Consider the following 27345-nt stretch of genomic DNA (forward strand, 5'->3'; position numbering starts at 1 on the left):
ACAAGGGGAGGAGAGAGGGTTGGGATAGGGATTGGATCTTAGGGTGAGGGACAGGGAACTTTCTGGAACAAAGGGTAGGGTTTGGGCTGATGGATGGGCCAAAGGGGCTGGGTTGTCTTGACAGACAGGGAAAAATCCGGGAAGGAGGGAGGGGATTCCTTGAGGGACGCCTGTGTAGGAGGGCAAAACACAGGGGAGAAACTAACTGTAGTAACTCAGGGGGCGCTTGAACATAGCACAAGATAACAGAAGATTTGACTCAGAAACTAACACACTGCAACACAGACATTCAGGCTTTCAGCAGCCGAGAGTTGGCACTATTAGAACCCGCAGCAGCTGGTGAAAGCCATCTCTCTCCTTCAGGTTCTTGCTGCGTGGGAAGGGGCTGCGAGTTGTGGTGGCTGCACTCCCCCTTTGCTGAGAGGGTGATCTGTACCAGGGGAGAGCAGAAAGCTGCCATGGTGAGCAGAAGATGCTCAGAGCATTACAGTTGAGAGAATGGCACTGCCCCTGAAGTGCAAAAAGCTTGAAAGCCTATAGTTCTGTGCAGAATCACTGTACAAATTTTCTCTTCTAGAACGTGCCCATTTTAGTATTCTGTAGATGAATACTCTGGGTTTTACAGAATACATGGAGTTTTTTCTTAAGGTTTTTTGGGAGAACTCTCAAGCTTATTTTTATTTGCATTTTGCATCCAGCATGTATACAGATTTTTTTTAATTGTTCCTTTGTAAATACTTAGGGAAGAAATACCCAAGCATTTTTTAATCCTTTGAGATATTCTGATTAATATTCTTAGAAAGAAAACCTTGTTGAACAAGTGTGAAAACGGAGAGGGAAAACAGTAGAAAAGTCTTTTAGAACAGGGCATGTAATAGGTAGGTTCTGTATCCAAGGGCAGAGACCTCGGAATTGTTTTGCATTGTTCATTTGAGTTACTCATGGCAAGCTTGCATACCAGCCCCTTTCTTGCCTCTGTGCTCTCTATCTGTTTTTTCAGAGCATCTTTAATTCTGTCCACAAATTTGATAAAGCTTTCATCTACTCCTTGTTGAATATTAGAAAAGTGTTGGCTAGGGAAAGAGTCATCTGGGGTAGGTAAGAAGTAAGGAGGTTTTTGCTGCAAGTGCCACATCTTGTAATGCTTCCTTAGCTATCAGCTTGGTCAGAGAGTTTCTGTAAATCCCCTTCCCCAGCCAGCTGTTCAACCGTAAAATCTGACTTATCAGCATTTGTAGAATATGAGTCTGATAATGTTTTTAATTGTCTTTTCCAATGCCTTTTCCATAAGATATATTATGCTGGGGAAAGGAGGCAGTGAGCAATATTTTTAATGTCATGAGGTACTAAAACATGTGCTGAGAACATAGCTTCTAGGAAATTTCTAAAAAGATGTGAACTTCTGCCATCTTCTTTGGCAATATTTCTTAATTGTATGAGTTCTTATTTGAGTTAGGTTCCCATGTCTTTCTATTAGTGGCCCCTCCTCTTTTTTCCTTTTTTAAATCTATGGAGAAGGTGTTAATTTTTTGTGCCATCTGCCAGTCTGCCTTGGTCACTTCTATCTTAATTAGAGCCCATGAGTCAATGTCCTCTGTGTCAGAATCAGAATCACTGTCACTGCTGTTCTTAGAGGAGGAATGAGAGCGAGCAGGCCATGCCCTATGCTTTTTATGGCGTGTTGGAGCGAGATTTTGCAGGGGTTTTGTGGTTTCGAAGAGGCATGTGGCAGAGGTTGGCCAAGGGAGCCAGCAGTGGAGCTGGAATGGCAGCACCATGGCATGCACAGGGTTGGGGAAGTGGGCTGGTACCGTGGGGGGTCTCTGAGGCTGCGTTCGGGTGACATTGAGGGTGGGTGGGCAGCTGGAAAGCCTGGGGGTGGCGGTAAGGGAGAAGCGGGGCAGAGGGGGCGGTGGGATTGGTCTGGGCTGCCGCGGGTACAGCGAGGTGTGCTGGGGCTGGGGTGCGCTGGCATGCAGGGAGACCTCCCGCTAGGGCAGGCAGGGATGGGACAGGGATACACACCAGGGTGCAGGCGGCAGCAGCAGCGGCGGGGGCTGGGATTGAGGGACTGGTGGCGGGGGCGGGAAGGGCTGCGGCGGGAGGGGTGGGGAGAACGGGAGGAGGGGTAGGGGGAGCCGCAGCAGAGGTGGCTGCAGTGGGGGCGGGCGCAGTGGGGGCAGGGGAAGCCGTGGTAGGGGTAGGAGAAGCAGCAAGAAGGGTGGGGGGAGCTGACTCCGTGGAAAGAGGCACTTTTGCACTTGCAGATAAGCCACAGGATGCTGCAGTATTCGCGTTTGGCGCGTCCAGGCTGGGGAGGGGGGGACCACTGGAACCCTGCAGGTGCGGAGGTCGTGGGGGGAAGCGGCGAGAGGTTTGCAGGGAAAGGGACAGAGGATGGAAGAGCGGCAGAGCTGGGACCAATGGGACCCGGAGCCGGAGGGCGGAATTCCAGGGAAAGATTGTTATCAGTGCGATTAGGATTTGAAGGGAGGTTGTCTGCGGGAGGTTGCAGGGAATGTGAGCTATCTCTGTTGGCTTTCTCTATGGCTTTAGTTATAATGTGGAACATAGGAATAAACTGAGTTACAGAGAAATCTTGGTTAGTTTGGAGTTCTATATCGTGTTCCTGACTTTGTCCCAAAAGAAGTCTTTAGTAATGATGTCTCTGTTAGTATCTGGAAACTGCGAAAGAATCCATTTTATAAATTTTTTCAGGTTAGTTTTTGAAAGATTACATTTAGAGAAAGAAAAGTTGTTAGAAGATAGGATTTCTAGGATTACTAAGTATAAATCCCTCTCGTTCTGGGATCCTTTCAATGTACTAAGTTTTGATCCCATGTTTTCCCGTTCCCTACCAGCAGACAAAAGGACAAAAAAAAAAAAGAAAAAAACCCAAAAAGGATACCCAAGATGCCTGTGATAAAAACTCTTTTAAAACTTACACTTCTTCAGCTGGGTGTGGGTCAAGGGTCTGCTGGAGGCGTCTGCTGTTGTCAGTCTCCTCGAACACTCGTTCAGATGTCAGCTGTGAGGGTCGACTGACCGCCCCCTGCAGAAGAGGCCTGCTATAATGGAGGCTTTTCTTCGGGGGTCCTAGCAATCTGAAGGGAATAAGGATTTCAAAAGAAATGCTGCTCCAGAGTTCCTTCTGTTCTCCATTTATTGCGACCTTTTGCTGGGTTTCCGGGTGTCTCCAGCAGGCTGCAGCGGCCCAGGTAGCACAGTCCGGGTCAGGACAGACTGTCTAAGCTCCCAAGCAATTCTTAGCTGCAGGCCACCTTAGCAAGTTTAAGTGATAGCAGCTCTTTAGTGACTATCAGCTCATTGTGATTGCAGCCCTTCAGCTTGCTAGGTGCCTAGGCAGGCAGACACAGGGAGAGAGAGGAGAAGTCTCTGTGGGGTTCCACAGGAGCGTCTTTATTGATTCCTCTGTGAAGTTCCCAGTGACAGCTGTTCTGCCCAAGCTGGGCAAAAGCAGCTCTTTATCTAGGGTACAGGCGTATGAGAAATTGTCCAGTAGAAAGGGTTCAAGGAAAGTGACCTATAGTCTTACAGAGAGATAAGCAGGGGTCTGAAGGCAGAAGAGAGGGGCTTCTAGCCCATTCACCATGACTTGGCATTTCCTGTCTTAGGCTTCTGCATGCCAAGGAGCCCTTGCAGGCCCTATGCCTGCTACATTGCTTATCATCTGCCCAGTCACAAGTTACTGCAGCTGGCAAAAGCAATCAGTCTGTCCTTACGGCCAAATAATAGTTGAGTGCCAGTGCAGGGACCCACCGTCTTCACTGACGGCTCAGGAAAAACAGGGAAGGCTATTGTTACCTGGAAGGATGAGTCCGGATGGCAAGTGCTGGAAGGCCACGTGTCCGGCTCGGCCCAATTGGTTGAACTAAAGGCTGTTGCTATGGCATTCCAGAAATTTTCTCAGGTGCCTCTGAATTTGGTCACTGACTCTGCCTATGTGGCAGACATAACCAAGCATTTGGATTGCTCACTTCTGAGAGAGGTCAAGAAGGCAGCTTGTTTTCAGTATTGAAAGCCTTGTGGTGTGCAATTGAAAGCCAGGTTCATTTGTATTCCATCCTGCACATGCGGAGTCTCACCACTTTACCAGGTTTCATAGCAGAAGGTAATGCAGGGCTGACAGGTTGGCTAACCCTGCATGGGTAGCGCTTCAGCCTGACAAGGTTGCGCAAGCCAAAGCATCGCATGATTTTTTCATCAAAGTGCACCTACTCTGCAAAAGCAATTTCAGTTAATGTTGACTGAAGCTCATGACACTGTCAGTTCCTGTGCTGACTGTCATGGACCTGCTGCACCTTTACCAGCAGGGCTGAACCCCAGAGGCTTAAGGGGCTTGTAGCTTTGGCAAATAGATGTTACTCACATTGCCGAGTTTCCTATGTGCTTGTGTCTGTTGACACCTTCTCCTCTGCTGTGACCGTGCTCACAGGGGTTTTCAGGTGAAAGAAGAGATGAGAATGTTGACTCCATGATCAGAAGGCTCGATTTCTTATTTGATTATATATATATATATATATTACATTATAACTATACTAAAAAGAAAAAGAAGGACAGGTTTTCTCAGAAGCTAGCTAAGCTAAGAAGAGAAGAGAAAAGAATGATAACAAAGGCAGATCTCTCGGACTCTGTCCGAGATAGCTCGGTCCTTGATTGGCCATTAATTATAAACAGTGAAGATGGGCCAATCTCAGGTGGACCTGTTGCATTCCACAGCAGCAGATCAGCATTGTTTACATTCTGTCTCTGAGGCCTCTCAGCTTCTCAGAAGGAAAAATCCTAAAGAAAGGATTTTTAGGGAAAAGATGTCTACGACACTCTGCCACGTGGGCATCTGCTCAAAGGGGTTGCGACGTGATTGCCCCTTGGAGGATGGCTTTTGCAGTTTTGGGGCTACCTTCTTCTGTGGAAACTGACAATGGCCCTGCCTTGTCTCACAAGAAAACACGTCATTCTGTATGTGTGGAGAGCTTTGTGGATAATTGGCTAGCTGAGAAAGGCCACTTTGATGTGATACTGTTGGATAAGGATAAGGGAAACAAGCTGGGGATTAAGTAATAAGTGTCCAATCACTGACAGAGGTCATGGTGACCTTCGCCTCAACAGGAAGATAGGGGAGAAAATCGTTTGCCAAAAAATGAAGATAGCCTAGGTAGAGTAGCTATAAGAATGTAAACATAGAAACAAAATAATCACTAGAGCATAGAAGTAGGTGTGGTTGATCTAAGTGTGCTTTAACCAATAATGAGCTCAGCTTTTGCAATATGTATAAGCTTCATTAACACCAATATAAATATGTGTGAGTTATCAATAAACTTTGGGATTTGCTGTTCACGCATATTGTGTGCTGCAATTCTTCTGCTGTTCACGACATGTATGCTTATGGGGAGTCTTGCATAAACTTGGTATTCTGCATTCCCCAATGGGTCAAGCTATTGTTGAATGCGCTCATGCACTTGAAGCATGTTCTGGAAAAATGTAAAAGGGGAATGCCGGGAGAGACTTGACACAGTCAACTAGAAAAAGCTTTATATCCAATTAATCACCTTACAGTGCCAAAGAATTCAGAGATTCCTGTAATTCTGAATCATTTTCTCTCGTTGAATTCAGCAGGTGAGACGCACCTGCCTGGAGCCAAGGTCTGGATATGGGACCTTGCCACCAAGAAGTGGGAGGGCCCGTGCCACCTTATGGCCTGAGGGTATGCGTATGTCTCCGCAGGTACCGGGGTACGATGGATACCTGCAAGGAGTGTTCACCCTGACTTGCAACATCAGAAACAGAATGTGGCCAGCAGGCAACCTTCAAGCAGTGGCCAAAGTGCTGACCATCAGTCATCAGTCTTTGAATGATGATCAAGACACTGACCACCGACTATTTTTAACATTTTCCAGGGCTCCACTTTCAATACCATTTTCTTACACCTTAAAATAACTGCATCTTGAATTTCAGCAGTGTTCAGTGATGTTTAAGCTGCTTTTTTGCAGCTGAAAATCTGGCTGATGAGATCAAACCTGAAGGCATCTTCTACCAGCACCTGTGACAGTGATGACAGCACCCAGGGCACGATTTATAGCAAGGAAAACAGCTCCTTTCCCCACATGCATCAAGGAAATTGAAGTTGGGGTTAAATGTCTCTAAAATCCTTGCCTGCAACAGAGGTTTAATTCCCAAAAGCAACAGAGAATAACAGGCTTATTAAGTAAGAGGTTTTGCTCTCAGCAGCAGGATTTAAGGCTAAAACCTCTCCAGCATTTTCTGCTTGGTGTAACAACACTGAAATCTCCAAACTCTCTGTTCCAATTCTCCCTCTGTGTCTCATTTTGCACTGTCCATGCCTCAAGAGCTGATGGATGGAGAGTAAACTGCTGAATGCTTCAAAACTCAGCTTCCTAGGATCAGTCCTAATTTGTCCAATTTAGAACTACCAGGTTTGCATGAGGATTTCTCTTCCCACCAGCTAACTGGCTCAGAACAACACAAATCATCATTATTCCTGCAGAAATCAGAGTGGCCACTGAAAGAGAATTCTTTTTTCTGGCATGTTTTCCTCCTAAAGGATATCCATGATAGTCAGGGCATGTGATTGCTGGGCTCCAGAGTAATGGTGAGCTGCCACAAACAGATCTGCTGCCTTCCAAATCCTCAGTAGCTGGGTCTTGCTGAGACCAAGAAACAAATTCTCATACATTTTGTATACAACAGTGGCTGGGCAGTTGCTTTTTATTTTATTTATCCTTATTTGCAGCTTTGCTTAATGGTGGCCTTTTTTTATTTCTCTCCATGCACAGAAAACTTCCATAAGCTTCTAATTCTTCTTACTTATGAACTTCAGGCAACCTGCAGGACATTAGCAGGCAATTATAGAAAGGATTTAGAGACTGCAACAAGTAGGAGTGGGCAAAAAGGAGCATGGTATGGCTGTGCCCCCTCTACTGTGTGCTAATGTCTTCCCAAAGAGACTCCCTCCATGACCAGGTTAACATCCAGAAATCAGTGGAACAGAAAATCAGGAGCCTAATGAATGCTCTCCCTGCTGATGAGGAAAAGAAGACAAAACAAGGATGAGGAAAAGGGGAACCAAAGGCCTGGCTTATGTGTTCCTAGGAGCTGTGATTGCCGTTTTGGCAGCTAAAAGGCTTAAAGTTTTAGCCCAGTTTTCTTGCTCCCTTTTCACCTGGACAAAAGGGCTTAAAATGAGGCTCTGGATTTCAAGTGTGTGTAGGAGTATCCAAACACAGGCATAATCTGCCAGTTTGTGAAAATGAAGAAATTGAGAGCTTTGAAGCACTCAGCTGGTTTCCTAGTTAATTTCCATGCTGCAATAATCACTTCCATGTCTGGACAGCAGAATGTTGTTAACAAACCTAAGTCCTGGCTTTGTGGACATTTAAAACTAGGTGCAGCCAGAAACTCCTTTTCAGAAATTATGGACAAGCTGAATGTAGAAATCTTCCACTAGTTCAGTTCCACTAGCCCACAACAAGTGCACCACTGATCTGGAGAAAGAGTCCTTGTCTGGAGTGTGGGTTGTGTCACAGACTGTCCAGTATGAAAATCATACTTGCAGAAGGCAATATTTGAATTTGCAGGAAGGCTTCATGCAGCACAGATGGAACACCACTCACTGCACCTACAACTTGCAGAATTCAAATGGAATTTCAGTAAGATGAAAAAAAGAAGCTGACCAAGCCCAGGGCCTGTGAGAGCAATTAAATATGCTTCAGCAAAGATTCATCGCATTGTGAGAGGTTTGACAGTGTAGGAGAATTAAATAATGCATTCCATTGGAAGCATCAGGTACAATCACTTTGGAATGGACAGGAGGAACAGCTACAGGAGTCAAGCAAAAAACTAGAATTGCACCCCAGTGAAGAAGTAGATAAAAGCCAAGCCTTGTACAAAACTCTAAAAGAAAACACAGAGAGCATGGCCATGGACTGGACCTGACAGCTTCTCTTCACAAAAGGAAATAGAAGACAACTGTGATAAAGTCTGCATTTCATAACTCAATCTTTATTTCAGATCTCCAAACTTAAACCTTACTTTTGTGTGATTTCTCCATGGAGTTAGTTTGTTGTCTTACTCTCTACTTTTATTATTTGTTTGTTTTAAAATCACAACCTTGTGCACTAAAATCTCTTGGAAATAATTATGAAAAAATGAAACAACACACAAGACACCCTCCATCCCCTCCTTATTTCGTTTGACACAATATCTTTAAAAGAACTACATGACATAGAATGAAGAAAATCACAGCTGAAAGCCATTTACAAAGATCAGGTCACATATGAGAAATGAAGTTTTGAGAGCTATCCCAGAGAGTGTGTGGAATGTTGTGGAGTTTTTATCTCTTGCAATTGAAATCTTTAGTCTTAAAGGATATATCCTGGGTATCCTGATAGATGTGTGCCATAAGACAAAACCTGAAAAAAGCTCAGGATAGCATAGCTGGTGCCAGCAAATTGTCAAATCATCTGCACTCTGAGTGTGCAGACAGAGACAATTTAACAGGAACTTTAAAAACGGAGCTGCAGAAAGTACAGCAGTGCTTGGAGAGGGAGCAAGTGCTTTCCCAGGATACTGTGGAGTGAGCTTTATTCAGTTGTTGTTTGACACAGCTGGGGCTCTAAATCTCGCCGCTTGGGAGGTTTCACAAGAACCTTTCCCTAACCCTAAGTCCCTCCTCATGGAGGGAGATGTGCTCCTGTGGTCCAGAGAGGCCCTGCTTTGAATTGTGTCCACAGACATTCAAAACTTTCTGCCTGTTTGCTCTCCATAACCTGGGTGCTGCCCTGAGGACACGCACATCTCTGCCTGGCTGTGGTGTCAGTCGGTCCTTTTGATTGCCTGCATTATATTTTACCTTGGGGAACCTTTTTTAAGCCTTTAGACAGTTCTGGGCGGCGGCAGAGAGCGGCGGGAGCCCGGCGGAGCCCCGCGCTGGGTTCGGGGCACTGTGACATCAGCCCCCGTATCCAGGCAGCCGCGGAATTCCCGTCCAGGGCTCCGCCTTGGTCCCTGGAGTTCCTGCGGCAGTCCCAGCTTGTCATGCTGGAGGGCGAGCACCGTCGGGACAGCTCCAGAAATGCGCTGCAGACACTCCGGTGAGTTTCTGTAGGTTCGCTGCGGATTTGTTACTAGTCGGGGCTTTTGCCTGCTCTAAGTTAGTGCCCCTTAAGATCACGGTTGGGTTTATCCGGGAGTGGTCTCCATCACCTTCAAACGTTGTGGGACCTTCCAATGTCGTCCTGTTCCACCCTCTGCCGTGGGCAGGGATACATTCCACTATCCTAGGTTGCTGCTCCAAGCCCTGTCCAGCCTGATCTTGGAGACCCCCAGGGATGGGGCAGCCGCAGCTGCTCTGGGCACCCGGTGCCAGGGTCTCACCACCCTCACTGAGGAGAATTTATTCCTCACATCTAAATCAGTGGCCTATTGTGAAGTATTCAGCATATATTCAGAAGTTTGCAAGAAGAAGCTGACACAAGTTTTTAGTGACACATCAAATGTAATTCCCCAAGCAAAAACTTCCTCTGCTGTTTTGGTTAATTATGGAGCTTCCACAAGTTGCTCCATGGCACTGGATTTTTATCTTTTTCCCTAGGTGAAATAGCCCATTTTTTGAATTTATCTCTTGGTGTGCTAGTAAGCTATTCATAGGTATATTAACAGAGGAATATTGCATATTCAAAATCTTTAGCATTCTCAGGGGACACTCTTCAGATTTAGTTTGTTCTTTTCCTCTATGTGACTTCAGAGTAATTTAAAGAAGTTTTAAAACTTCAGAATGATGTGGATGTGACAGAAAACATTTTGAGTCTGTTATGAAACTACAATTTTTTTTCCCCTGTTCATTATGAGTTTTTGGTGTAAGTTGCAATACCAAAAAGAATGATGTTATGAAAAACGAATTTGTTAGTTTTCACAGCTACATCTTAAAGCAAAAATTCTGCGCAATTTGTGAAAGACTTAGCAGCCTTTAGGATAGCAAGTGTTCTATTAGGCAGGCAACCTTGGCTATCTGATCTACTTAAAAAATCACAGTACCTTTTATAGTACCATTTATCTCCCTAAGAACTGTGTAGAATTTTTTGAAGAGAAGCAGAGTTTGTAATCTGCTTAGGAGGAAGGTAGCTCAATCTATGCAAACATAACATTTTTTTATTGGTGTTCTGAAAACTCTGACAGTGGATATCCTGCTACATATATATATTTATTTCTCTACAATAGTCAGGCTTAGAAGACTAACAGTACAATGCTATTTTCTAAAGCTGATGTCAAATCGCAGTTGTGGTAATTGTTCACGTGACATGGTAGTATGAGTGGTTAAAAAAATCAATATTTTAGTAGGCTGACAAATAAAGCAAAGCATGTGTCTGCTAGAGGCCTTGATAGTTTAATGATGCAGAAGAGACTAATCTTTGAAGCTCATCAAGTAGAAGTATGTATGGTTAACTGTGTTCTTCATCCTCCACAGTTTATAGACTTAAGAAAACCACAGTTTGGAAACCATGAGTTCAGCCCCTTCAGACAACATCGCTTCCAGGGAACCTATCCGGTGAGGTCCAGTTCTGGATTTTTAAGTGTAGCAGTTTAATTCCTGCTTTTGTGGCTTATTTATTTTCTAGATGCCTGAAATGATACAATTCAGGCTGAGGAAGAACCAGATATGGTGTGACACATGCAAAGTGTCATAGAGTCATCAGGAGGTAGAGGTGGTTTCTGTCAGCAAGCAGGAGCACAGCCCAGGAGGCACAGAAGGGTTTTCCACATTAATTGGGCTGGTAGATGTTGGCTTGAAGTCTTACCATGACCCCCGTGTTTTATAACGTGATAAGAGTTTGATCTTTGGCATAAACAATTTGTCTCTCTTTAGTCTGTACAAAACTGCCAGTTCTATGGGAACTGCAAAATTCCACAAATACGGAGTTTGGTTAGAAAATCAGACTGCAGGCTGCTCTCTTAGCTGCAGAAGTTCAGCAAAATTACACTCCTAGGTAGTAAGTGCAAGAACATTTCTCTCAATTGCAAAACTACTCTGCATTTTCTGCCAGCTGTGGAATTGAAGCTAGTGAAAAGTTGCTTTTCTGCAATGGTCAATGCTGACTGTAACCAGCGGACTTGTGAAGTGAAAACTGAGAATTTAGGTTTTGAGCTACAAAATAACTTCTACAATGTAGAAATCAGGAGCTATTTCACCTGCTCACATGCTTTATTGAAACCTCTTAAATTCCTGTTAAAAATGGTGTCTTAATAAAAATGGTATCTTATTAAAAGCTGTAGTTGGTAAAAAACCATATTTTAGCTCAAAACCAAGGGTTGATGAACTCCTAATATGTGAAAATGGAAGTAGAAAACATTCTCTGAATTTTGATAGGTTGCAAATTGTGCATATTTCGAAACCTTCTAGGGACTTGGTGTGGTTTTGTCTTTGACTGAATCTTCTGACAGCTTTGTGGTTGTAACACTTGTAGCTGTTATACGAAGATGGGAGGAAAAATCTCCTAGAAGTGGTAGGAGGAAGCTTTCAGAAAGTATTGCATTTGCTGGCCATGCTGTGACAATTAAAGAAAGTATTACAGAAACAAAAATTCTTAAGGCTAGTTTCCATTTTATTTGAAAATGTATAAGTAGACAACCAAAATGAAGTGGGCAACATAAGTAATAGTTCAACAGTTCTGACACTGGGACTGGGGGATTTTTTGTTAGCTGGGGGATTTTTTGTTCATTTGTTTGTTTTTGTTGGTTTGGGTGTTTTTTTTTGTTCTATACTAAGAAAAAAATTAGGGTTTTCTGATATATATTTTTAAGTTTCCACCAATTGCATCGTGACTTCAGAAGCTGTGCGTAAAATGCTATTTCAAAAGGTGTCTAATTTTTTTTTTGCCAATACTTAATATTATGTTCCCTGTTTTAATGCTCTGATACATATTTTTCATTTCCATGGCATCCTTAATTTGCTAATGCTTGTGGTATCACAAATTTTGTGCATGGTATGGTTTTATTTTTTTGATTCGCCCCCACAGATTCAGTTAAGCAGAATAGTTAATTGCAGTTAGTTTCTCCTCTGAGTAAGTTTTAATGTCTTTCCATTATGATTTTTTGTTGGTGGAGATTTCATAGGAGAGCTGAAAGAAAGAGATTGCTTTAGCTCTGACTGCCACACAAACCAATGTCATTTAATGAAAGCCTTAAAGGTTTTTACAAAAAGTCATTATTCTCTTGCTTCCATTCTGTGTGGTCTCCATGAAAATAATATTGCATCTCACCAAGTTTAAATAAGGTCAATGACTCCCCTGCTGCCTACAGACCAAATAAATGGTTCCCCTTTCCATAACCTTTGTTTCTTGGACCAAGTCTTCCCCAGTTTTCAGTTTGGGTTTCATTTTTCCCCCTTGGTGCTGTCTGGCTTTTAGCTATTTTCAGCTGAGACTGGTACTTCATTCATCATCTCTGAATAATATTACTTGCCTTTATTTCTTCTGTGTTTTCCCCAGAAAGGGAGAAAAAAGGGTCACTCAAACCAATTACATGATGTCCACAAACAAGATTTTATTCCGATTTTATTACAGATGCTCCAGCTGCTCAGGTTCTATTATTTCCCAATCTTCTTACTGCAGGAGCAGAGTTACACTAAAAATAGTGATTTTAATTGTTGCTGATCTCTTGCTCTTTGGTTCATGTTGCTTGCTTTGGGTATGGCTTTGGTAGTAAGTTCTGAAAACTAATCATGACCTTGTGGTTTTCTTGCAGGTTTTAATGATTATTATCTCCTACATTTATTAAATACATAAAATGGGTTAAGAACACGGCACCTTGTGGAACAATTTCTGATGACATCGAGCTGTTCTGATCTGACAGACGATGTCTGTCTTCTTTTTAAATGGGAATATACTTACTGTTTATTCAGTTATAAGATATTTATGGTCTGCAGCTAAAATACTGAAATGTCATCCTTTAAGAGAGATAATGTCTTCAAAGGCAAGATTTAATCTAAGTTACAGATCCCCTTCTTGATAGTATTTGTATCTTTTGGCCAGTCAAAAAAAAAAAAAGAGAAAAATATGTCATCAGGTAAATTTTTGGTCATGAAAAATGTTAACTGTACCTATACACAAATCTAGGGGTAAAGTGGTGACTTAAAGATCTATTAATTAAATGCCAGGACAGTGTTACTTCTGTAAAAAATACTTCATGTAGACAAAGATATGGTATTTTAGTATTTACATTTCTGCATTATATGATACCAGTTTAGTGCTTAATTTAATCATGTTTCTTTTATCAGTGTATTTCACATTTATTGCCCATAAACTCTTGCACTTTTGCAAGTCTGGATAAAATAATTGTTGCAGTCTTACGTACTTAAAATAATGTGAAAATGAACATATCAAATAATGTGAACACTGATATTCAAGAACTGAAATAACTGAAAAGTTTTCCAGTTTGAAGTTATAATAATTTCACTTTAAATTATTTACCTGGATAATAAATATTTTTTAATGTAACTATTTATATGTATATGCATACATATCTATATATATATGTAACATATATATCTGTATCTATACATGGTTGTGTGTGTGTATCTATAGAAATTTATATATTGTATGTATAAATTTTTCACTTTATATATAGAAACTTGGTGTTGACTCTTTTGTAATCGTTTGTGGTGCTTGAGGGCTGATTCTGCTAATTGCCAAGTAGATTTTGCTTTAACTAAAATAGTAGTGGAAATTATGATAAAACAGGGTAGTTTGGAGGCCTAAACCTTCAATTTCTGTTGTGTCTGTGATCAGTTGCATGTCTGTGGTTTGAATGTATGTATCTCAGAAGACAAAGTGTAAAAAGAGAGGTTTTTTTCCCACATCTGTGGATTTGTTTCATGAGAGAGATGGTTTTGAGATGGTAACTAATGTTAAAAAATGAGACTTTTTGTGGAGACAAAAAGCTTGCAGTTGTTTTAACTCACATAATTGGAATTACGTTTCTAAGCCTCCTGGAAGTTAATTATCAAAAATTATGGAAGTTCATTATGGGGAACAAAGATACTAAAAAATAATAATAAATATGTTATGCTTAAATCAACTTTATTAATGGAAAGTGAATCTCTCTTTTAAGTTCCTGCTGCCACATCTCTCATATCTTGCACAATAAGCAATTCTATATAATCCTTTCTTCAAAGAGCAATAGTAAGATGAAAACTGCACAAAATAATTTTACTTATGTGAAGGTTTAAAACTCTGGACCCATGATTGGCTAATTGAGGTAAAGAAGCATTAAAACTTCAAAGGAATGCTCATGTTTCTTCAAAACACACTTTTCAGCTCAGATAATCAGTTACAAGAGTTACCATTGCCTCAGCATTTAAATCAAATGGAAATGGACACTGTTGAAGATCTGAGAAGAAAACTCCATAGTCTGGAGAAAATAAATTTGGAATTAAACAATCAACACAATCAAGAGGTAAGGAGTTTTTTTCTTTGTTTGCTTTATTTTACCCGGAGAATAAATGTAATTTCTTTCCTTAAATGCAATTTGTTTCCTTGAAATAATCCTCTCATCAGGTGAGTCAAGATGACATTCAGTAGTTGGAAAATAACAAAGTAGCACTGTACAGACATCTCATGCCTGTCCCTAGAAACTGATATCACTTTTAGCGTCATTGCTAATAGCTGAAGGTGTGTGTAAGAAACTTGAGCACTACACAACAGTAAAATCATGCAGAAGAATATTTTGCACCCTCAGCTTTGGAATTCTCAAGGTAAGATGTGGTTTGTCTGTTTGTTTGAGTCTTTTAATCCCAGGAATTCCAGGGGTCCATTTTACAGAATCACCCCACCATTGACAGAGCAACGGGATCATGACAAGGGCAAGTCACTCTGTAAGAAGCAGGAATCCTTAAATAAGTGGATAGGGAACAACAAACTTGGTTTATTGGCTGTGTTTAGCAGGAAACAGCTGAACGAGCACCCACACCAGATGCCCCTAACAAACTGCTAAGAGCAGAATTGTTACTTTTAGCAGTAATAAAATTCAAAGTAAAGAAAATTTTAATGAAGTCTTTTCTCACTGCTACTTCATTTAGGTACTAGTTTGCCACAAGAGGATCAGGGAAAACCTTCGTAATGGGGTTAAATTATTTCCTATGAATGGAGCTCCTGTTAAATTATTTCCTATGAATGGGGCATCCATGAAGGATGCTGCTGCTTTGTAGATGTTCTGAAGAAATTCATGGTTTACTTTCCACCTTCTTGAGTTCTAATGGCTTGAATGTGGTTTCCTGGCTCCAGTTTTTGGCAGCGGTGACTAGACTATCTTTCTTACACCAGATAAGAATCCTTTTTGAAGCCTTTTCTTTGTTTTGTTTGTTGTGTTTAATAGCATTCTGCTTGACTGCTGAACATCATTGGACTGAAGTTTGTGTTTACACACTGAGTTCCTAGGTGTCTGATAATCTAGTATCCCAACTCAACTGCTTTTCTAGTTGTAAATACAGTTACCATAAAATTGCCTGTGGAATAAATATAATTGTAGCTTTTATTTTCTTAAGGCAGAGCATGTTTGGAAAAACAGAGAGGTACATTTAAGGTACATGAAAATGATCTAGGAACAGTTTGCATAAAAAAAAAAAAGGATCTAAAATGTGTGGTTGCAAGACTGTATTTCAAAATCAGATGGGATAAGATGGCAGCTATGAATGCAATTTCTGAAATATTTATTTTCTAGATGTCTTGCTATGAAAAAGAAATAAAGAAATTAAGGTTGGAACTTGAGAAAGGAGAAGCTCTTCGTCAACATCTGGAGAGTGAAATGACATTTGCTAGTAAAGAAGCTGATTTACGGCTCTATGCTGCAGAGGATGAACTGTGTGATGCAAAAGCCAAAGTTATGGAACTTCAAGGTAATTTTCAAAAAAACAAAAAAAATCATAGGCCAGAGGCTACATCAGTCCCAAGTCATTAAAAAAGCAGAGATTGCACAAGGTTTTACAGTTACAGTGTTTTTTGGAAAGTCTCTTATTTTCTTATTTTCCCATGTCTTACTCATCTGCTCCTATAAGCTCATAAGAGTTTGCAAAACCCTTGCTGTCTCATACCAATTAAATATAACCTGCTAAGCCTATCAATGCCTTTTTTTTTCTCTTGCTCCTTACCTTCTGTTTTTCCTTCCTTCAGTGTGCACAGAATTGTAATTAAGGAGTCCCTCTCCACTTCCTGCTTATCACTATATCCAGCTGTTCTTCCTTTTTATTTTCAGGGGGGAAAAAAATAAAATCAAATCCTGTTTATTTGTTTACACTCTTTCCAAAAACTTTTTTTTCCCCCAGGAGTTCTCATCGTGCTGCTTTTCTCTTTCACCTTTTCAGATATTTCTGGCTTTTTGTTGCTCATATCTGGCCTCTTCAAGTCATCTTTGGTTTTGTTTTTATACAAATAACATGGGTTATGACAGTAGTACGTGGAAAGGAAGGGTTTTACCTACACATTTTCCCCCTACTAGTTTTGCATTCAGAAACTCAAATTTTCTTAATCCTTCTCAAACAGAGAGGGATTTCTCACTCTTAAAAGCTGGGGAGATTTTTTTTTTTTTATTGTTACCTAAGTAAATATAATACTGTTTAAATTCAGTACAGGAGATGTATTTGTGAATCTTTGGTGTTCACTGAAAAGACTGGAGGACTCCTGGAGTTTGTAACCTTACAAGGATGGAAGGAGACTCTGAAACTTGAAAGTGCATTTATACTGCCAGGTTTTTTTAAAAAGATAATAAGAATTCTGCACTTTCATTCATTTGGAGAACACACAGATTACAGAAATCTTGGTTTAAATTTCGCAAACAGTTTTTTTTTTGGGTTGGGGTTCTTTGTTTTTTTTTTTTGTTTTGTTCTTTGTTGTTTTTTTTTTTCCCCTGGTTTTGTTTTTATTGTTACAAATGTCAAAGAAGCCAAAGACTTGGCTTTGAGTGTTCTTCTCATTTCTTTTTCAGTTTTTAACTTACTGCTTCTTCTTCCTTATCCCTTGGAGCCTTGCTCACCTCGTGTGGTGTTTTGGATACAATCTCAACTTAACTTCTTGGACAGAGCACCTCACTTGTGCCCTTTCGTTAGTATTTTCTCCAAGATGTTTTTCTGCTGTTCTTCTTGAGGTTTGACTTCCTGACATCTGACAGGTCTTTTCCATCACTGTGTCCACAAATTCTCTGTGTTTTCCCAACATGTCTCTTCTGGTTTTCTCACCCTTCTCCACCTAGGAAGAAATTTCAGAAGAATAGGATGAATTTGAAGTAAAAATCTCTTAGAAAGTGGTGATCACATAAATGCCAACATAGCTAGTTGTACTCAGTAACATAAAAAATAATACAAAATATTTTGACTGAGTTTGTGAAATGAAGCAAAGTTCCTAGTAAAACTGCTTTTAGGAAAAGAACTCTTCCTTGGCATTTAAGCTTTCACAGAGAAGTAGATCCAGTATTTCCCTATCTTGGGGCAGCCATTGGGCTGAAGATTTAAATCTCTTGAGCAGCAGTAAATTTCCCCAGAAAAGCTAAGCCTTTGCTCATTAGCCCAACCTGCCTAAGGTTTTCCTTGAATCATTTTCATGTGGCAAGTGTCTGTCCTTATTGTTACTTAAACTGAGCTTGAAATTAATTGATACAGACTGAAATGTCTCATAACTATTTGGCAATAAGCTAGCCAAGTGTTGCAGAAAAATGTAATTAAGTTATTAAGTTCCCTATGCTATAGAGGCCTCACTTGAAAGAGTTGAATTTTTATTCCTTTCCAAAGGGAGAAGAGCTTCAATTTGAAATCTCATTTTTTTGAAATCTAATTTTCTCAATGCTTTTGAGAAATCTCCAAAGCATTTCTATGTCCTTGTGTGAAAGATGCTACAGGAACACAAGATGTGATTGTTTCTCTGTAGTGAAACTGGAAGTGTTACTGTTCCAGTGTTTCACAGGATACCACAATACACAGAGGAACTTATGTTCATTATAATCTTTTTTTTTCTGAACATGCTTATTTTTTTTTGTTTGTTTGTTTGTTTGTTTGTTTTGTGAACAACAGAAATGAATGACGAACACCAGCAGAAAGCATCAGAGACTGAGAAAATAGTTCAAAGATTTGCAGTGGAGATGGAGAACATCCACAGAGTACACCTTGCTGAGCTAGAATTCCTTTTTAAAGAAAAAGCTGAAGCAGAAATGGCTTTTCAGGTATGATGTAGTAATAGATGGAAAGTTCCATGAGATGCTGGCTGAAAGTTTTTTGATGCCAAGTGTGTGGTGGGTTGGAGTTTTTTGGGTTTAAGGGAGAAAAAAATCCCCCAAATAGCTAAATACTGCAGAATAGTTCTGAAGATTACAGAAGTAATGAAGTTACAGAGTTATGAAGTTACACTTGGTGTGTAATGCTGGTAGTGAAAAGAGAGGAGCTTGTGGACAGGAGAGGAGCTGCGGACAGGACCTAATGTCCTTCTCAAAAGAAGCCAGTTTTTATTCAAAGCTGATTCTTGCAAAGGTAGGGCAGGATATAGGCTGTGAAGAAGCCTACTTTTAGATAGAGTTTTCTTTTTTAAGTTGCCAGGGGCAGCAGGGTAAGCTCTGAGTTCTGCCTAACAGTGAGTGGCTGGGTTAGTTTGAGGAGGCTCTGGAAGGGTATTGCCTTCTGTTGTGCACAGTGTTTTGTAGAAGCTACCTTCAGAGAGTTTAATGCTGCATCAAAAATCAGTGTTGAAAAAGTATGCCATGCTCTGTTGAGTGATGTTTGTCCTTGAAAAAGGACAAAAGGAGCAGTGTATGGCTCAGGACATTGTCTTCTCTGTCAGTTCCCTGGCAGTGTTCTCTGACAGTGGTTGTAGAGGAAGGGGTTTTGTTGGTAAATGTATTAAAGCTACAAACTTGTAGGAAATGTAATTCACATGAGTAGACTAAGATTGCCATGAATACATGTAGCTCGTTAAACAGGCCAGAGTGAGCTGTAGGGTTTCAGAATCTTGATGTCACTGGACTCAGAAGTCTTTCAGGACTTTCAAGAATCACTGAAAGGAAAATGTGACTCACTGCTAGGTGCCAAACCCTAACCTGCCTTCAGTAGTAAAAATGTTACATTTTTCCACTTTGCTTTTGTAGCTGCTCCCCTGCCCATCACCCTAGAGTTATGTTACATATAATTATAAAATTCTGGGAAATAAAAAAATCTTACATCTTGATTGTCCTTGACTCGACCGCATTGAAAGCTTAATTCATTTGAGCTTGTCAGATGAACATCAGAAATATCTGGGTTTATAAATGATGACTTTGAATGCATTGCAGTCTTTTGTGTTGTGTATTTATAGGCCCAAATTTAAATCTCCTTGAGTTATTCTGAGTTATAAAATGAAATGAGTTATAAAATGAAAGGAGATTTAATTGTGGTCTTAATACATGCAGAGAAGTGCGATTCTGAGCATGTAGGCAAATCCTGGCTGGAAAAACTACACTGCACAAACCGTAATTCTGAACTTGGCTGTGAAAATGCTGAGGTAGGCGTGGGAGTGGAGTCATGGAGTATTGAAATGTGCCTCTGGAACGAGCACACAGGAAAAATCACCCTCCCTGCTTTGTGACAGGATCTATTGGGCGGATCCTGGCCCGGGATGGGAGGGGTCGCATTCGCTAGGAAGGGCAATAGCATCACCTCGTGGATAGGCAGGAGTTCATATCCCTGCACGTTTTTTTCCTTCAAATACTTGGGAGAGTGTGTCGTTCACAAACGGTTTAAAAAAAAAAAAAAAAAAAAGACCAGCTGTGTTTTTCATGAGCAAATATTTGCAGGTGGCTACGGGGATAGTATTCAACAGTCATATCACCTCCAAAAAGTTCAGAAATTCTTCAAAATTCTGAAATCCTGCAGCTCATGCCGACTTGTTTAACGAGCTTGATATACTCACAACAATTTTAGTTTTCTAATGTTAATTATATTTCCAGTAGAAAATGTTTTAAAATTTTTTGTTGTATTTCACAGCAAACTATCTGTTACTTATTTCACATTTCCTAGCTCACATTTGTTAATATTTGGAAGATAAACCTGAAGGAATAAATATTTCTGTATCTTTCCAGATATAGAGAAGAAATGTTAGAAAATGTAGAAAACAGTTAATTTTGGCTTCTTTATTTATTTATTTTGCATTCTGAAGGGTAGAAACCTGTCTTGCTGGACGTGCAAAGGTAGAGGATTAGCTTAAATTTAATCCAAATTCATATGGACAATGGGGATTTTGTAGCAGTGACTTCATGGAGCTGCAGTGTCCAGTAATGTTAATAATGCTTCCAGCCTCTAGCTGAGTTCAATTTCTGTATGCAGAAATTGAAGTGGGGACCAGATCATTTTATTCTACTGAGGACTTCATATTTCATCAGTTTTTAAATTCAGTTTCTAGAAAGAAGAAAATGCTTTTCAGAAAAGCAGAAATCAAAATTATTTAGTCTGTGGGACTAACTCTTTCTAAAAACATCTGAAGTTTCAGCAATCACAATCATAACAAAAATGAACTTTTGTCCCCATGCATAATTTCCCCAAATGCACTCTGTTTCTATCATTGCCACTGAGCTGGGAGACAGAAGAGATTGAAGGGCTGTACTCTTTTAAGGAAAGGTTTCCAGTGGAGATCTGGTATTGATTTTAGTGTTACCACAGAAGATCATGTTCACAGTGATTTTTGGGCCAACACAGATTTCTTGGTGGTGAATCAAAAGCACGTCTGCTGTTGGGTAAACACTTCTGTTGACGTGTGCTGGCGTCGTAGATTTTAAAATTCTAACATCATCTTCTGATGCAGTCTCCATTCCTCTCAAACTGCAGCTGAACTCTCAACTGCAATACTTTATCTTAGAAAAAGTGCCTCTTGATGTATTGATTTATTCCTTTACCTATTTATCTTTAGAAAACTAATGCTGCCCTGCAAAGCATTGCCAAGAAGTTGAAGGATTTGGAGGCAGAGCACAGTGGCTGCACCAAGGTGCTGAAGCTCCAGGCTGCCTGTGTGGAAATCAAGAATAAACGGCAGGAGAGGCTCCTCAAAGAACTGGAGGTAAAGCTTTCTGCCTGCTGCTGGGAGCCTCAGCAAGCACTGGCACAACTGAGCGGTTTCATTTCTGAGGGGTGAAACCTCTGAGTTAGGCTATGAGTGCCCCGTGTTTGATTAACAAAATGCAGAGCATCACTTGGCAGGAAAGGTGGATTCACAGGTGAATGCTGCGAGCCTGACCTGAGAGTGGTGTTTGAACTGCAGATGGAAAGGGGTTTATGTCACTGGGAAAGTACTCTTAGCAATATGGGTACAGAGGGAGTATTTGCGCAGGATTTGTGACTTTTTTATTTTTTAGTTAAGCATCTTAAGCAGATAGATCTTGTGGGAGGAGGCAAAGCTTAAGCCTTTTGGCTGATGCTTTTGTGGAGTGGGTTTGGTAAGCTCTGTGCTGTGACTTTCTCTTTAATAGGCCTTCCACAGATCTCTGTTTCTCAATTATTTCCTTTTGTGAATGTGTGAGCTTATACATAGTTTAAATTTATTGCCAACAGCTCGTATGTTCATTTTATGTATTAATTTATTTTTCAGTTAATGTTTCCCTAACTGAAGTGCTTGGAGTTAGGATTCAGTCTCACATGCTTGCTCCTTTGCTTTACCTGTCCAAAATCAATGACTTGACTTGTATCTGTGTAACCTTGAGTGTCTTAAATTACTTTTAATATGAATGTCCTTTTCTTCATCTTTCTGGCATCACTTGAAGGCAGAAGTCATTTTGGGGTGTATTGTTCTTTTCAAATCAATCATCAGTCAAAGTGAGATGATGTTTTTGATAGGAAACAATGTAGCTAAAATTTCATGTGGATTTCTATTATAGCAGCTCTGTAGTTACTGCTTCTGCTAAAAACATTTTTTCTATTGAAATACCATGTCCAGGCCTTTAGATAGAGACAGGTATCTGTGACTATGAAAACTGTAGCAAGAACGTAATCCTACATCAATTTTTTTAACTAAACAGAAAATATTACTTTAATATTCTGGATATGTAATTGTTTCCTTTCATTTATTTATTGACATGAGTTTTCACAGTTCCAAAGTGCAAGTAGTTCAGATACCACAGGTTGGTGTATGGAGACCTAATAAACTGAAGAAATTAAGTTGTCTTTGCATGATGTCATCATCTTTCCGGACTTAGATATTTTTAAAATGTACTTTTAGGCAGCTGCAGTGAAAATAAAGAAACTGGAGGATGATGCTGCAGCAGCAAGACGAGCACATGTAGAATGTAAATACACTACAGAAGTCATGCAGGTAAACTTTTGATTAAATATTTGGTAGAAGTTTGCAGTAAAATGGAAGATGAACTTGTAAAGGTGCAATCTTCCAAAAATGTTCAGACTTCCTTGCTCCAGTGAAAACACTGAGTAGATTTTTTGCAGTGATTGATGATTGTCAAGACTGTAAAAGGTAATAGAAAAATATCTCCTTGATTTCCAGGAGATATGGAAACACATTCTTGTGTTTTAGAATTCAAAGGAGCATTGAAAGAGTGAGGGGAAAGGAAATGTTTCACAATAGTTAAACTGCTGAGATATTCTGTCCTATATCTTTGGAATGGGCACTTAGGTAATTTCAGAGATAGAGTGCATTCTCCCAACTTCTCTAGGTGTGAGATATTAATGCATCCTGAGACTGCAGTTCCAAATGTAACTATTCAGAGTACATTTCAGCTATTACATCTGCTGTTGCCAGAAAAGTTTGAATATATGAAAAAATGTGATATGTATATTGAATATTAAATTTTTGTATCACTAAACTGTGTCACACAGGGTTTGATCCATTAAAGTAATTAGGGTTTATTAAAAAAAACAAAAGTGAAAATCCTGTAAGGTGATTGTTGAGTGATCTTGTAGTGACTAAGGAAGCCTTCCTAGTGGATTTTTGAAGAACTAAATGAGAAAACAAAAGGGAATTTCATTATTTTTTTCTTGTTTTCTGAGGAACACAAACAAGCATTGCCACTTCTTCAGTCATTTTCTTATGACCTTCTCTAAGTACAGGCACTTGGATTTCTGAAGTGATGATTAAATAAATTGTGATGATTCAGGTTTTTTTATTCCCTCTCTACTTTTACAACATACAAAGGAGCTGGAAAAGTAACATTCCGTGAAGTTAGAGATTTATCTTTTATGGGTGAAGACCTCAGAAGGTTTTCTTCCTTGTTTATGTACATGAACAAGCTCCACATGAGCTTTGCTCTGAGTGCAAGTGTAGCTTTTACTGTTAATCCTACCCTTTTATGAGTCTACTTAATGAATAGAATTCCCCTGGAAAACTTCAGTAATATAAATAATGGAAAACAGGAAAATCCAAACACCATGCAAGGAGAACAAAAGGTGCTTTGGGTCAGCATATCTATTTCTTTCTGTTTTGGACTCTATGTATAAATCCATTTTTATGTGTGTTAAATGCTTTCTAATTCCATATAGAATTAATAGAAGATATTCACCTATAAAAAGCAGAACAGAACAGTGAACAGCATTAAAGACCATGGCAATCTTTCCTAACTTCCTTCAACTGCTTTCTTATCACTTGGTAGTTGAGAATTCAAGAACTGGAAGACATTTTGAATGAAGGGCATCGCGGCAGGAGAGAAGATTTTCCAGAAGGGATAGCAAGGGAAGAGTTCAGAGAGCCAGTAAATGCACTTGAGACAGGAAAAAAAGAGTAAGTTTCCTTTTAAAGCCATTGCAAAATGGCCCTAGACAGCCTCAGTACAACTCGCACTTTACATTCCCTGCATTTTTCAGTCAGCAGAAAATCTGGTGCAAAGTGCCAAACCAAACTAAAGGTTCAGAACCTGGCAGTCCATTAATAACAGGCCCATATCAGTAACCAAAGGTATTGTGAATGGTACAGATAATAACTGGTCTGCTACAGATTATTTGCCAAACCAAAAATTTTGCAAATCATAGTTATGGTTAGGTCCAGGGTCCAGTAATGGTTGGGGTGAGTGTAGGAAAAGATATCCAGCAGGTCTAGAAAAGATGGCTTTTCTATATACACTTAGATTATTATGAAGACATTGTTTTCCACTTCAGTGAGTCAGTTGGATCTCTAAGACTCCTGTCAAGAAGTTGTGTATCATTTATAGTGGATAATCTTTGTTTTCAACTTTTGAATGGCCGTAGAAAGCTTTAAATGGTTAAAAAATATCAAAAAGTTTGAGAGCAGAGGAAATCTCTTGGGATGTTTCCTGGCCAGCACAGTCTGCTGTGCCTGTGGTAGCAGAACTTGGGTGAGCTCTCTTTCAGCCTAGAGCTATATGGCTCTGTATACACAGGTGTTTATGTTGACTTACTCACACAAGGAGCAGTGGAGAAGGAAAAAATTGTTTTCCCACAAGGAAGGAAGTTTGTGGCCTGAGCAACTCATTCAAGATTCATGATTATGGCCATGTTTTTAGTAAAATATTTAAAACTTGAGCTGGAAAAGCCTTTGTCATCCTGTGCAAACATCAATTTGAAGCAAGCTTTTGGCTTTCCTGACACCATGCCTAAATACTCAGGCAATCTTTTAAAATTCTTCCTTGGATTCCCTCTCTGTGCTTCTGTGTCCTTTATGCTATTGCTTGGCCTTGGAGTTTCCTCATCAGCTGCCTGTTTAGTCATGCCAGGCTCTTGATAGATCTGTTTTCCTGAGTGACACAGTACAAGAACAGATTAAAATTCTGGATAGTTTGCTTTAAAAGCCAGACAGAGTAGAGTCAGGCATGTGGAAACCTGGAGAGCAAGAACTGTACTTGAAATCAGGGTTGATGATGCAAGATGTGACATGGTCTCTCTGAAGACAGCTGTTGTGTTAATTAAAATACGAAAAATTCTGTTTGTTATATGTAACTTTGAGGCCACATCCAAATAATCTTATGAATTACATGACACGAGGCTTGGTAACTGAAAATATAACCTCTTGCAAAATCTTCCTTAGAAGGAATATAAATTTCTTCATTCAATTAGGAAAGGCAAGCAGCTTCAGAATCCATGTGTGGTGCTAAAGTAGTATCTGTCATATCCATTGATTATCCTTTAAAAGAACACAGTGCATTTGACAAAAGTAATTTTGGTTAAAGTATCTTTTTTGTGGAAACTTTCCAGTTCACAAGGACAGCGTTTATCCTCCGGTGTGCAATGGAAAGACCAGGCTGAGGAAGGGAAGAGAGCTCAAGATGCCAATGCAACATTAGTGGCTCCTCCAGACAGCTTCAGCCTGCAGGAAGGCTCAATAGTAAGGAAAAAAAGCCTCAATAGTAAATAGTAAATAGAAAAAAAGGCTCAGTAGTAAGGAAAAAAATGTGGCACACATTGCTTAGGTTTTTTTAAAGCATACTGTCAAAATATTTACTGTGGGGAGAATTTGCTGCATTTGCTGCGCTGAGCTGCGGCAGAATTCTGCCGTTCTCTCACCCTTTTTGTTATTATGTTACCTTTAAAAAAATTACTACATGAATAAATGTAAGCAATGCCTTGGAGAAGCTAATTTGAAAATATTATTTAAGTATGGGCAGGATGTACTGGCATTCCTAATTAAGGCATTTTGTAGATATTGATGATCATTTCATGTGAAGAATGTTCTTTCTACCTAACTTTTTTGTCAAGTTTCATGAGCTATCATTCAAGAAATGGTTTTTTTTTATTTCATACACCCTTTTAGTTTTAGTGCAAGTATTTGACTGTAAAAATTGCTTGAAAATTATTTCAAGCTTTCAGGTGGAAAAGCAGAGGGGATTTTTTGTTGTTGTTTTGTTTTTTACTTGTTTTGCTGTGGATTTGGCACATTGGATGTATTTCGCTGGATTATTTTCTGAAAAATTTCTCCTCTTATATGACCACTTTGGGCTTTTCTACTGTCTTTACTCAGCTACATCTTGAATAACAATTTTGCCATCTTTTTGCATAGCAGCAGGGACAAAGGAAAGTTGTCAGCATGTTTAGAAAATCTCTCCTTTCATTGTGTGGTTACATTTGCTCTCTTTCTACTCTTAGCAATATACAATTTTTTTTGCTGGTGGCTTGGAAACTTCTCCTCTTTCTCTGTCAGAGCTCTGAGCATGGAAGGTGCATGAGGTCTGTTCCCTGTGGAGAGGAGCAGAGACCTGCATCAGAGAGTCTTCAGATCTGTGGGTGTCTTTTGTTCACTTGATGGAGTTATTCCCCACTTTGTCTTAGTGCTGTCCACTGCCCAGGCAGATCTGTCATTCATAAACTGGAGACAAATAAAATCAGGATCTTCTTTTTTCTTTCTGGGAGAATAACAGCTCCTTCCATGCAAGCATTAATGTATTAAAAGACATCTGCTGGCCTAGTTAGCCTGAAAAAGTCATTTCATCAGGCACAAAAGGAATGCATACAGAGAAAAGCAACTGTCTGCCCTAACTACAGGCATTAATGATTGCTATTTCTAACTACAAAACACAATTGCAAGCTGCAAATATTCTACTGAAGTGCTTGCTTCCAAACCTGAAGTGCTTGCTAGCTGTTGCTGTGGTAGGAGTTTTCCTTTTTATTTGTATTCCTTAGTAAAATATATGACATGACAAGAACTATGGACAAGATTCCATTCATGATCAAGATTTCTGGTAATGGAAACAGTATTTAATGCTAGACTCAAAATTAATGTTACGGTATTGAAAGGGTAAAAAAATAATAATAATTAGCTCACTGTCATATTCATAGAGCTGGTTGTTTTAATTATTTTACTCAAAGGCGTTCAAACCACAAGACTGTCCTGAGCAGGTGATAAAAATATTCATTTTTGGAAGAGTTGTATTAGTGGTTGCCTTATGAGATCAGGTATTTATGGCCTTGGATGGCTTTGCATTTTTCCCAAAGCTGTATTTGTTTGGGAAGCAGAAGTGCCTGTGTGTGATCCTGTTTACTCCATTGAGATAGCTCTGATTTTGCTGCACAAAATGAAAAAGCAGAAGACTGTAGCAGAAACTAAGTATAGGTAACATTTAATATATTGCTGTTGGTCTTTGCTATACCCATGCTTAAATTGGGTAAAAATGTCAGTGTGTTCTCTTCCCCTCATTTTCCCTTCCTGCTTTCCTGACCTGTAGAGTATTTTTTTCATATTTTATAACATTTTTATGCTTCCTGAATATGTTTTTCCACTCTAGTCTGATAATCTTATCTTGATCTCTGACTGTACTAATACAGCATCTGAGAAACAGCTTTCTATTATCTTAACTTGAAAAAGATTCTAAGGCACTTGTATGTACTAAAAGTATGAAGAATTGAATTTCTACTGCATG

At 39.8% G+C, this 27345-nt stretch overlaps 1 protein-coding gene across 1 annotated transcript in view; it reads left to right on the forward strand.

The window, feature by feature from the left end:
* The first annotated feature begins 5727 nt into the window (after nucleotides 1-5727).
* The window catches only part of LOC136569487 (coiled-coil domain-containing protein 171-like), a 30225-nt gene continuing 8607 nt past the window's right edge, over nucleotides 5728-27345 (forward strand). The window contains exons 1-9 of the mRNA XM_066569879.1: nucleotides 5728-5745; nucleotides 8911-9131; nucleotides 10378-10585; nucleotides 15754-15928; nucleotides 18092-18240; nucleotides 20949-21095; nucleotides 22251-22343; nucleotides 23632-23759; nucleotides 25187-25316. Coding sequence (XP_066425976.1) covers nucleotides 5728-5745; nucleotides 8911-9131; nucleotides 10378-10585; nucleotides 15754-15928; nucleotides 18092-18240; nucleotides 20949-21095; nucleotides 22251-22343; nucleotides 23632-23759; nucleotides 25187-25316 — 1269 coding nt within the window. The remainder of the gene's footprint in view (nucleotides 5746-8910; nucleotides 9132-10377; nucleotides 10586-15753; nucleotides 15929-18091; nucleotides 18241-20948; nucleotides 21096-22250; nucleotides 22344-23631; nucleotides 23760-25186; nucleotides 25317-27345) is intronic.

The sequence above is a fragment of the Molothrus aeneus genome (assembly GCF_037042795.1).
Source record: "Molothrus aeneus isolate 106 chromosome Z unlocalized genomic scaffold, BPBGC_Maene_1.0 scaffold_33, whole genome shotgun sequence".
Classification (NCBI taxonomy): Eukaryota; Metazoa; Chordata; class Aves; order Passeriformes; family Icteridae; genus Molothrus; species Molothrus aeneus.